The sequence below is a fragment of the Cyphomyrmex costatus genome, unplaced genomic scaffold (assembly GCF_001594065.2).
Source record: "Cyphomyrmex costatus isolate MS0001 unplaced genomic scaffold, Ccosl1.0 scaffold196, whole genome shotgun sequence".
Lineage (NCBI taxonomy): Eukaryota > Metazoa > Arthropoda > Insecta > Hymenoptera > Formicidae > Cyphomyrmex > Cyphomyrmex costatus.
Window position 1 is genome coordinate 288,234 of NW_017275998.1, and position 11,671 is coordinate 299,904.

At 33.1% G+C, this 11,671-nt stretch overlaps 3 protein-coding genes across 3 annotated transcripts in view; 2 read left to right on the plus strand and 1 right to left on the minus strand.

Moving 5' to 3' along the window:
• Rcd5 (microspherule protein Rcd5) overlaps positions 1–2,399 on the minus strand; it is a 5,123-nt gene extending 2,724 nt beyond the window's left edge. The window contains exon 1 of the mRNA XM_018538676.1: positions 1,852–2,399. Within this exon, the coding sequence (XP_018394178.1) occupies positions 1,852–2,006 (155 nt within the window). The 5' untranslated portion in view covers positions 2,007–2,399. The remainder of the gene's footprint in view (positions 1–1,851) is intronic.
• Positions 2,400–4,142: 1,743 nt separating this feature from the next.
• Positions 4,143–8,236, plus strand: eIF3j (eukaryotic translation initiation factor 3 subunit J). The gene is made up of 6 exons (XM_018538678.1): positions 4,143–4,394; positions 4,520–4,602; positions 5,556–5,669; positions 5,771–5,909; positions 7,155–7,328; positions 7,409–8,236. Exons 1-6 carry the CDS (start codon positions 4,379–4,381, stop codon positions 7,600–7,602), a joined length of 720 nt encoding a protein of 239 aa, XP_018394180.1. The 5' UTR covers positions 4,143–4,378; the 3' UTR covers positions 7,603–8,236.
• Positions 8,237–9,150: 914 nt separating this feature from the next.
• Positions 9,151–10,979, plus strand: LOC108773009 (alpha-ketoglutarate-dependent dioxygenase alkB homolog 7, mitochondrial). The gene is made up of 5 exons (XM_018538700.1): positions 9,151–9,228; positions 9,777–10,028; positions 10,109–10,282; positions 10,549–10,676; positions 10,755–10,979. The coding sequence occupies exons 1-5, from the start codon at positions 9,217–9,219 to the stop codon at positions 10,885–10,887; spliced, it is 699 nt and encodes a 232-aa protein (XP_018394202.1). The 5' UTR covers positions 9,151–9,216; the 3' UTR covers positions 10,888–10,979.
• Positions 10,980–11,671: the final 692 nt, after the last annotated feature.

The window sequence follows — 11,671 nt, forward strand, 5'->3', positions numbered from 1 at the left end:
TTTTAGAATATATGTATTAATTGTTTGTTAATTTACTTTTCGTTTGACTCTTACAATGCCATTTCCATGTTTATAATGTTTATAAAAAAAACATATATATATATATATATTTATGTATGTATATAATACACAATACTAATTGTGTATTACATAAATACTGATAATATTATCAATTTTGTGTAATTAATATTGATATATTGATGTCGAATAGTAATAGTGATATAGATTTCCTCAAGCATCACTATGATCAGAGATACTTTCCATTTTTGCAGAAATATTATTGAGCCTAAAGTTATATATATTTTATACTCAAGATAATAATATCATTACTTATTTTGATTATTAAGTTATAGCATAACAACATAGATAATTTCACTTTTAATATGAGTTAGTAAGATTCAGTAAAGTCTTAAGCTTATTTAGATTATATGCAAAAGCCCAGTTAAATCTAGAGATATGCAAACTATTCGATTCATATTCAAAGCATAGCAAGCTATGATTCGAGTACAAACTATTCGAAAATTTCGAATTAAATCGTTAATGCTTACAGCGTTGTAATATTCAAAACGACATTTTTGTGTATGCTGTAAACATTAAACGCAAATATAAGAGTGGTAAATTTATTTGATAGTCAATATAAATTTGATATATGATTAAATTTTTTTCTTCCAGCCAATGGTTTTTGTGTTGACCAAGTTAGTCGCACGTATAATGCGCACTAGACTTGTATTAGCCATAGACTTGTAACTATAGTTTTATATTTAATATTTATATGTATGGGTACATATATTTTAAAATAACTATATCATAATTAATTTTTTTATATAAAAATAATTTTATCTACATATTAGAATTCAACTGATAATATAATTATGCTGTCAATAAGTTAAAAGTTATGATTCAATTTGTATTAAAAAAAAAAAAAAAACATTTTAATTCAATTCGATTCGAAATCAGAAAACCTTGATTCACACATCTGTAGTTGAATCTTTGTCTGACTAAAAAGGAACATGCATTCAACTGAATCATGATGTAAAAAATAAGAATTGTGTTTGATATAAATGGAAAACAATTACTGATGCTCAAGAGAGAATCCAGAAATATGGATCACCATAAATATATATCTATCAACATTAATCACACATCAATCATATTGACTATGATTAGTAGAAAAAGTAATTTTGCAAGTAATCAATCAAGTATTAATATATAATCAGTTCTTGCACTTAGTTCCTTGCTGGATCTAAATATATAGCCATATTCAAAAATCTTACAACAGTTGCAAAGTTACTCTTTCATGGATTTTTTTACAATAAACCACTATTTAATCATTATATCTTAAGTCATAAGAAATTGATTAATTATAATCGATTATTCTTCTCACATTTGACTGTGATTGATCAATAAGGCCTCTGTACACGGTCAGTAATACTGTCAGTATCAACGAATATTGACAATATTATTGATTGTGTGTGGTTAATATTAATGAATTGACATAGAATACTGACGATGATTTGGATTTAAATACATGCTTTTTCCTTAAGATCCATGTCGCCATAGAAAATAATATACGTCAAATCACGTCAAACTAAAGTGAAATATTATCAATAATACCTGATCGTATAAGATTGTAAAAACTAATGCATACTGACTCAGTATTACTGATCATGTAGGGAGGCCTACATAGCTTAAGACATTAAACTTAGATAATAACTTATTATAAAAAGCCTATTATTGTTGAACGCAATCATTGTCAGTATTTATATCAACAATATTATTGATCATATAATATCTATAAAATGCAAGTGACATTTTCAACCAGTTCTAGCTGTCAATTACTTGACGCCCTACCTTCTCCGTTTCGTCGAGAGAGCGTCCAAAGCTGACGAACCGATGGGAATATTTAGGAACCCATCCGTACTATGCGTAAGTGCGCTGTGATTAAGGTTAGTCGGAGTCAGTGATGCGATTTCCAACCCGCTTGCAGCACTCGATGGTAGCGCCATCGGTCCGCGGCCTGGCGCAACCGGTAGCACACAAAAGCAAAGCTCTTCTTCTTCTTCCTTAAATAATGGCTACCGCCTCCAAGTAATGAAATAGGAGGACGATCACGTCTTTAGAGTAAACCGTACAAAAATGTGAAAACGAGCGGGTGATGCAACGCCCGCAAAAATGGCGTTGCTCGACTGGTCTCCGGGCGCCTGCGTCTACGGCGTCGTCACGTCGCAATAACGCGCGTCATAAGAGCCCTAGTCGTAGAAAAGTGCAAAATGATGACAATCGAGACGAGCTCATCCGCGGACACGCATCTGATGTGTGATGCAATGCACAGTCAAAGTCGGCAACACTTTCAAAAATATACAACGGAAAATATACACCTGAACCGAAACGCGTCCGTCATCACAGGCACAGTATATCCAGTAGCGCAACTCTTCTGTCAGGACCTTTGATGTTAGTGTCACACAAAATGAAGTGCACATGCGCGAAATAAGCAAATTACTAGTCGCGCCACTAAACTTCTTTTTCTCTCTTGCTCTTTACTCTCCATCTTTCCATCTTTTTCTAGCTACTCTATCTCATTTATATGTACATTAAATTAATCTAAATGTAATAAAAACTAAAAGAAATAGAATAAATAATGAAAAGGCTCTATATGTATAAAACAATACAAATATAAAAAGGGCAAAGAGCCCTCTAAAAAATAATTTTTTTTTCTAAGTGATGAAAACTGATCCCCTTCTGTTTATAATTATGGCATTGTGCCACAAAACATTATGTAGTATTTCTTTTTGATTTTACTTTATTATTTTCCATTATAGCACGTATAAGGTGTCTGACTAGCGAAGCTTCTACCGGCCGCCACTAGGATATCTTTGCATCGCCAATAGAGATAGTAATATTATTATCTCTATGGTCTCGCCCTGAGAGCGGCCATCCCGGTTTTTTTCCTCCTTTATAAACCCTCCACATACACTAGTGACACCAGCTTCTATTTTCGAATTGCGGGAACAACATACCACATTCACTTTTATTGTGACACGCCGATAAAATCGTATCGTCGAAAGTAAACGTATAGTCTACAAATTATGCACGGATGTAAAGAAAAAATTTTTTTTCGACGTGTGGGCAAATTTATTTATCATTTCTCCTGATATTATTCATCTTGATATCTCTTTTATGTTACGACTAATAATATATAGAATAATTGACTCTTACGTGCTCCTTTTAAAAAAGTTCAAGTTAATAAGTAAATATTGTCAAGGTTACCACAGAAAATGAATTTTAAAATTCTCCCTGACTCTTCCAGCTTTTCCAGAGAAAAATGGAAAGTTTCCATGACGAGTATAAAATATAAAATTTTACTTTAATATTTAAACATAATATTTAAAATAATTTAAAAATAACATAACATACTTTTCTATTGACCTTGCTCGTGTTTCAAATCTTAAGTTCGAATATTATTATGTTTATATTAAAGTGCATTGATAAGCATGGCTTTTTAAAAAAATCTCCAACTTTTCGAAATGTTTAACTCAATATCGCACTGCTGAATTTTTACAACAAGCAATATTGTGTATTTTACTTCTACAAGAGTACCGCATTATTTGTGTCCATGAATCTTGCCTGCTTTTTTGTGACATTTATGCAATAATCTGTGATCTTAATTTTTTATATTGCGGAGATGTACATACATATGTACACTGGCCGACATATATGCTTTTACACATTCAAAATGGATGCGTTTCGGAACACAATCGAAACCAATCGAAACGTAACGAGTAATATATTACTCGCGATTACTCGCGGATCTCGACGCTCGCAGAATTTTTAAATGCGCTCTACCGTGCGTGTATGTAAATAAATAAATTTATTATTTGATCGAAAAGGATAACGCGCAAGATATTACGGAGAAACATCATCCATTATTTCCATGATAGAATGAAATTACATCGCGCTGTCCAGCCGACAGTTTTATATCGAATACATATATATAACTTGCTACGTGTATTTTGGAGCGACGAGATATTTTTTTAAGAGGAGAGGCATTGTCGTCTTTGACGAGAGAGAAAAAAAAATGGCGTTGCGGGGGATGAAAAAATCTAACCTCGCGCTAACGCGGGTCGCCGTCGATTATTGTTTTCCGCGGAACGTTCGAAATAGGCCGGAGAGATCGTGTCTGTGGATCTTCTCTCGATCGGTCGCCACGCATGCGCAGCAGGTCCCGCTCGCGCGAGCGATCGGATCCAACGCTGGCACGCTGCTTCCTTCGTGCAGTATGGCACGCTCGATTCCGGTTGTTCTCGTTGTCACCACGTTTGTGCGGCAGACTCTCCGTTCACCCGCAAGTACTACACACGGCGAATAATCACTGTCAGCCATGGACGAGGAATGGGGTATGTAAGCGTGCGGTGACGTTGATCGCGTTTCCCTGCGAAGCGCTCCTTGTGAACGGGGGCGATTTCTCGCGAGGGTGAGACTGACTTTTTAACCTCCACCCCTTTGCTGTGCCTCTTTGCAGATGTGGACAACGTCGAGGCGAAATTCGACCTCGCGATGAGATCGAACAAGTGGGAGGGCGAGGACGAGGAGGAGGACGTCAAGGTAATGCGATTTCCACATCGTGCGTGCGACGTGAGGACACTCCCATGCGAGTCCGCGTGCTATTTCGCGAACCTAACCTATAACGAACACATGTTCTCCATACTGTGCGCCTCGTCGTGTTGCGACACGATGATAGCACATGAGATATTCTGAGGACATTTTGAGAATATTCCGGAAATGTATATACTCAAGTTGTTTCTACTTCCGTTCATTTCTTGCTTGAGAGCAATAATCAAAATATTCTTGGAATATCATGTGTTATCTAGATGATATATTCCAATTTCTTTCTCATGTCCTTGTTGATGTTTTTGAGATCAAAATGTTATGTATTACTTTGCTATACATTCACAAAAGAGGAGCAAATAATATTATAATTGTATAAAAGGTTAAGTATAAGAATCAAGAAGGTATCATTTATGGATTTATTCATACTTACTGTTTACTTACTTAATATATCTAATAGAAACATGTATCTCGTAAACTTATATAGGAATGAATAAGTGTATTTGAGGATTCCTTTGCTTCATAATCCTTCTCAGAATGTAATTCAACATTTACTGTTGTCAAATATTTTGCAAAAATTATATTCATACACGAATAATTAAATATTAAATAATATTTGAATAATTGGTTTTTGTATATAGGTTTTGTATTAAATAATTCATGAATAACAGGTTTTTATATACAAGTTATATATTTTTATCAGATCTTTATCTGATGTTAAACACATTATATTAAAATTATATTACATTAATATATTTATATATTGATTTAAACAAATATTAAATAGCTAAATTTTATTACATGATAATATGTATAATACCATTTTGTATATATGAAATAGGTCTGTTTTTTTAGTTGAATTTCTTGCACGTAAATAGTATTAAAAAAACAGATTTATTGATAATGAAATCCTGTTTCATTTATTTATGCAATATTAAATAACCTAACAGGACAGCTGGGAAGATGTAGAAGAAGAGAAAAAGGATGTAGAAAAACCAGCAGAGGTCCCAAAGGCAAAACCAAAACCTAAAAAAGCCCTGGCTGAAAGAATCGAGGAACGCGAGGTTTGTTTCTGTTTAAGCTGCAATACTTTTTTTTTCTTATATAAGTTTTTATTTATGTAATTTTACTCATGTTTATGTAATACATTTATATGAAAATTTAGAAAAAAGCAAAGGAAGAAGCTGAAAGGAAAGCGAAAGAAAAGGAAGAGGCACTTACACCGGAAGAAAGGCGGGTTGAAGTCTTGAGGCGTCAAAGGTTGCAAGAAGAGGCTGACTTACGGCTGGCGATGGAAACTTTCGGTTTGTCGACTCTAGTAGATTTTAGTGATCGCAAAAAAGATAAAAAAGAGAAGAAATGACTTTTTTAACGAATGATCTGACTGTTTCATATTGTGAATTGATAGCTTCTTATTTCTAACATAGTAATTTTATCTGACATCTGAAATAGTGTTTTTTATCAGAGTTATATTAGACATTAGATGCACTATTCAACATAAAAGTTTTTTAAATAATATATGTCATTTTTTTATTACTTTATATATTGTAAGTGCACATTGTAATGTTACTTAGCTGAAAGATTACACTTTCTAATTATGCATGGGACGTATAAGCAGTTTTGCTTTGTAACAATGATGATATAATAGCTATTATTTTTATATAAGTGTGATGTTTGACGAATTGAAAAAATAATATTAAACACTAACTATTTATATAAAAATTGTGACTACGCAAAGTAAATTGTTATATATATTACATTAAATCGTACAGTATTATATACAAGGAAATATCTTTAAAAATACTAAATGCAACAAACGTATACACATACGCATAGAACATTATGTACATATGTCTCTCTTTTGATATGTTGATTAATATTAATTTAAGAATGTGGCATAATAGCTTTACATAATTGTAATTATTATAGCCACGCTATACCTATATATATACTCGGTTTATTATAGAAACTGCATCAAACAGGGGCAGACAGACAGAAAGAGAATATATATATATATATATATACAAGCATTTAAACTTATTACAAGCTCTACATTTAAATTTATTACTGATGTTGTTGTATTTTAATAAAAGTTGCTATTCTATGCAATTTGTTGTGTTTGCATCAGTTTTTGTAACCTTATCTCATCTGTTATCTGTCTCCTGTACCGTTCCTGATTGATTCTTTTGATGCATATATTGTAACATGCAAAACTGTTAATTCTAATGTGAGTCATATGTCAGATATATAAACTTTTATATCTCTCTTAAAAGTATAATCTACAAAATAGTATACATTTCTTCAAAGGTGCATCTCTTTCTACAATTTTATAAAGTTTATTATTACATGTTTGTATCTATTTATCAGTAAATTTTCACAAAATATGCTTAATAAATTTAATATATATTAAATTAACTTGATATTATGAAAAATAATTAAAATATAAGTAAAAATATTATTATATTACCTATAATATTTAATTAAAAAAATATATTGTAAATATTATGTGATGTGTGTGTACGTTATTACATGATAGTTTTATGTTATAGGTGTGACAGAAAATGTGTCACAAAACGAATCGCTCGATACTATGGTGATACCAGATACAAAAGAGGAATTTGAGCGATATGGTGCAGCACTGTCACAAAAAATTAATCAATTTAATAAACATGCAGAGTTTCCACTGTTTGCAGAAGAACTTATAAAGTCTATTGCTCTTAATTGTTAGTATATTTGTTAACGTTTTAATTATGTCATTTTCACAACTAGGAGCTTTACATTAAAAAATGTCTCTTTGTTCTAGTATCGTCAAATTACTTGAAAAAAGTGAAAACTATAGTTGACAACTTACTTATTGAAAAGCAGAAGATGGAAAAGGGTGATAAGGCGAAAAAGAACAAGGGCAAAGGAAAGGCCAAGCTCAAAATCGAGGGTGACAATACCTTGTTGAGCGAATATGGTGATTATGTATATGACGAATATGACGATTTTATGTAGCGACTTTTCACATATTCGTACATTCTAGTCGCCTAAATACACGCTGAGGAATATTAATTTGCAGAATTTATACAGAAACTTTATATTTGTAATTTTCTGCATATTGAATTGTAACCAAAATGTACAACGGTTTAATCTATATCCATGATATCACACTTAACAAGACGAGAAACAAAAAAAAAAAGTAGAAGCGAAAGCTAGCATTACAATATTACCGGCGGAAATGCTTAACACTTTCCGATAACTGTGTAGTGGTGTCACATTCACACGCAGTTACTCAGAACAGTTGGAGATTCTATGACTTACTGTTGAGTTTTATTGGATTTTTATCCGCGCATCCGTCGTTATCAGATTTTCAATTTTGACGTTGATGTCAGTAACGATTTTAGCTTAAAAACATTGAGGGTGTCGCGCAATGTACGCGCGATTCTAATTTATTGATTGTGCATACATTAACATCGGGCAATGAAGGATAGAACTATATTTACGTCTTTAAGTTGTAACCGTATCTTAATCTGTTAAAAGGAAGAAACTTTCCCATCTTTATATAGCTGCGTCATTGCAGACTAAACTCGTGTAATTATATTGTGGAAGTTTTCTATAACACAGCTTATATATATTCATAATGCATACACACACGTACTTTTATTGAAGATGATTAAAAGTTGGTTTTGAAAAGAGTATATTCCTAAATAAAGGTTGATTATAAATTATCCGCCTCTATGATTTTTGCTCATAATTTATACAATTGTATATTTTAATGCAGAGAAAAGTATCTTTTGTATTTTCTGTTTCAATTGCGTTTCTCCATTTGTAGATGATATCTTTCGGCTGTTGATAAAAAATTGTCTAGATTGCTCAGCCTAGAGAAATTAACGCGTATGCGTTGCAGTGCACGCAGGAATGGGCGATATGTGTCTCGGGGGGTAGGGTATCGCAAAGATAATGTTCATAAAACATGTAAGAACGCAGCATTAAATATCTCGATATCAGGAAACTATTTTCTAGACTAAGTCAGTTACGTGAACAATTCCTGAGATCTCTCAGGTATTTACTGCTGCGTAGAAATTGATATTGATTTAATAAATATCATTCATTTGATTCTCATTGTATTTTTTTAATGTTTTGCAGGCTTGCAGCTTGTCGGATTGTTGAATTATTTATGTTAGATCAACCCTACTTTTATATCTGACAATTCCTTTCATATCATTTCCTTTCATATTGTCCAATTTTGGTTTATTTCTCGATTTAACTTTAATATTTAACAATCTAACTTTACTCTCGATTTAACTATTTATCCTAAGAATTAGAAAAAAATTCATTTTAATTTTTAGATTTAATAAAATTCTTTGTAAGAATTTTAGAAAAGATTCTTAAAATTAAAAAGATTCTAATTTTTAACATCAGAAAGAATATTAAACCACGATTAAAGTTAATTTACGTTGATGGAACCGAATCTTATTATTAAAGTAAAAGAGAATGTCTACATATAATTCCTTCTTAGGTTTGTCTGTAAACATATGGCTATATATATAGATTGATAAAGTAACCATATTTGGGTCATTTCTTTTTACTCTCCTCATGTTACGGTAAAAGCATGAAATCAGTAATTATATGCACTTATTGGTGAGTCTATACGTATTAATTTTACCTCTAAAATACGAGAATTAAAGACAATTGGTCTTATTAGAGCGTATATGCACTAATGCTAATTCAACAGACGACATAACCTCAAAATATCAAAGAACGCCAAATGTTTTTGTAAATTAGAAATGTGATATTATTAATATTCTGGTTTACTATAGCGTAATTAATAAAAACCTTACTATTTTAAATTGTATTTAATATATAAATAATTTTATAATGAAGTGAATTCAAAATAAAATAACTTTACTACTAGGACAATTTGTTCTGTTTTTGTTTCCTTAATTTTAGTCAAAAAAAAGTGTTAAACTGTATAATACTTTTACTAAATTTTATGTTTTTACTGTACATATTTAATTGTAAAAGAAATCAGATTTCTTCTATTTGTGAAATATGAAAAATATATATGACTTGATAGGATGTCGGTTGATTTTACGAAAAATGAGAAGAAACTTTCAAAACGAACATCTCTAATAATGTTAAGTTTACGTGACCTTTTAATCATTTAATTAAAAGATTCCTCGATTTAGGAAATGGCGATAAATATGCGTTTCCTATTCCGTAATATAAACAGAGCATTTTATTGCTCAACTTCCAAACATAATGTCAATTCGGAGAAAACAATACCAAAAAATGACGCAATTAAGGATTGGAGAATAGAGCTGTATGATACTATGAAAGTCTTGCCAAATTTTATCAATGAAAAAGAAGAAGACATTCTTGTACAAGAGGTTGACCCTTATATGAAACGACTACGCTATGAATTTTCCCATTGGGACAATGTTGGTAAAATGTCAAGTATCATTACATTTCTCTATTTATATTTTATTTGTTGAATTATCAATATTTTGGATCTTTGCAGGCGATACATGGCTACAGAGAAACCGAATGGAGCAAATGGAGCGAAGATAGCTCTCAGATTCTCGACAGAGTCCGTAGAAAAGCATTCTTACCAGAAATGATACAGCTCTCGCTCGTGCATATATTAGACTTAGCTCCTGAAGGATGGATAAAGCCACATATTGATAGTGTCAGGGTAATGACATGTTATTTTTATCTTTAAGAACTACTATTACTTTGTTCTTTAATTTATCTGTTTTTGTTAATTTGAATAGAAATAAGTTTTTTGTTGTTTAAAGAAAAGATTGGAACAGCAAAAGTGAAACAATTTCTACTAGTTAAATTAATTGCCAATAGAGTTGAGAGGTAATTCTAATTAAAATCAATTTCAACAAGATTTTATATAACTCTTTAAGATGATTTATTCATAAATTCTTACGAATCTGTTACAAAATTTTCCAGTTTTGCGGAGGAATTATTGCAGGATTGAGTTTGCTAAGTGACAGCGTAATGAGATTGGCGATGGAAGGACACGAAAAGGAATGTGTCGCGTGTTTTCTACTGCCAAGGAGATCGTTATACATCATGAGGTTTGATTTATTCGCAACTTTTATTACAGCTTTTCTTAATTATATATTACCGAAAGATTTTATAAATATCATTTTTAGTGGCATTGCGAGGTACAAGTACAATCACGAAATCCTCAAGTCTGAGGAATCGTATTTTGAAGGACGACACGTACCAAAAGGCAGACGTATTTCTGTAATATGCAGAAGCGAGGCTGATCCCGAAGTTACTTAATTTACTCGATTACGTAATCTAATCGATTGCTTAATCTAGATATCACAATGTATCAAAATATCTCTGTAAATATCTAAAGTTAGATTGCCATAGCAGGAATAAATAATTGTTAATAAAGTATATTGTTTGAAATTAGTTCGAAGTATATTGATATGAAAAATTGACATTAAAATACGTTATTTGTATCAATTCCACTTTATATGCACCTGTAATATCGAAATTCGCGTTTGAACTCTTTCAAATTTCCCGCCAAAGTGAACCGGATCACGTGACTTCGACTAGATGGCGGTGCCGTCCGAGGCGCAGAGATTCAATCGTCGTGGCGGCCGTCTACGGGAACGTCGGTCGTCGATGGCGGGGCCGTCGTACGAAACATGGCGTCCGCGAGGTTATTGCTGTGAGTGCTGCTCCGTTTTCTATTGTTAAATGCGGCATCGTCACGCGGTCTCCGGTCTGACGCGGAGCGTCGTGTCCTCGGGGCCGGCGAGGGCGTCTGCTTGAATCCCGCCGCCATCCGGGTTTCGGGGGCCGCTCGTAGACGCGGTTTAATCGAGCAGCGCGAGAGAAGATACAGGGCCCCCGTCAACACAGAGTGGGCGCTTGTGGGTATACACACCCTGACGCGCGGGACCAGTCTGGGGACCGAGTTCCGCCACAAGCGCGACGCGATTTTCATCGTCCCGGCCGAATTCACCGTTCCCGCGGGCCGCGACCCCGCGGCGAGTGTTCCCTAGGTAGGGCGAGCGGGGCCCTGTGCGCCGCCGCCGCCGCTGCCGCCGCACAC

Coding starts and splice junctions, on each gene's coding strand:
- eIF3j (XM_018538678.1), top strand. Junction 4,603..5,555: donor ACGAGGAGGAGGACGTCAAG/GTAATGCGATTT, acceptor ATAACCTAACAG/GACAGCTGGGAAGATGTAGA. Junction 5,670..5,770: donor AAAGAATCGAGGAACGCGAG/GTTTGTTTCTGT, acceptor ATGAAAATTTAG/AAAAAAGCAAAGGAAGAAGC.
- LOC108773009 (XM_018538700.1), top strand. Junction 10,029..10,108: donor AATTTTCCCATTGGGACAAT/GTTGGTAAAATG, acceptor GGATCTTTGCAG/GCGATACATGGCTACAGAGA. Junction 10,283..10,548: donor CACATATTGATAGTGTCAGG/GTAATGACATGT, acceptor AAAATTTTCCAG/TTTTGCGGAGGAATTATTGC.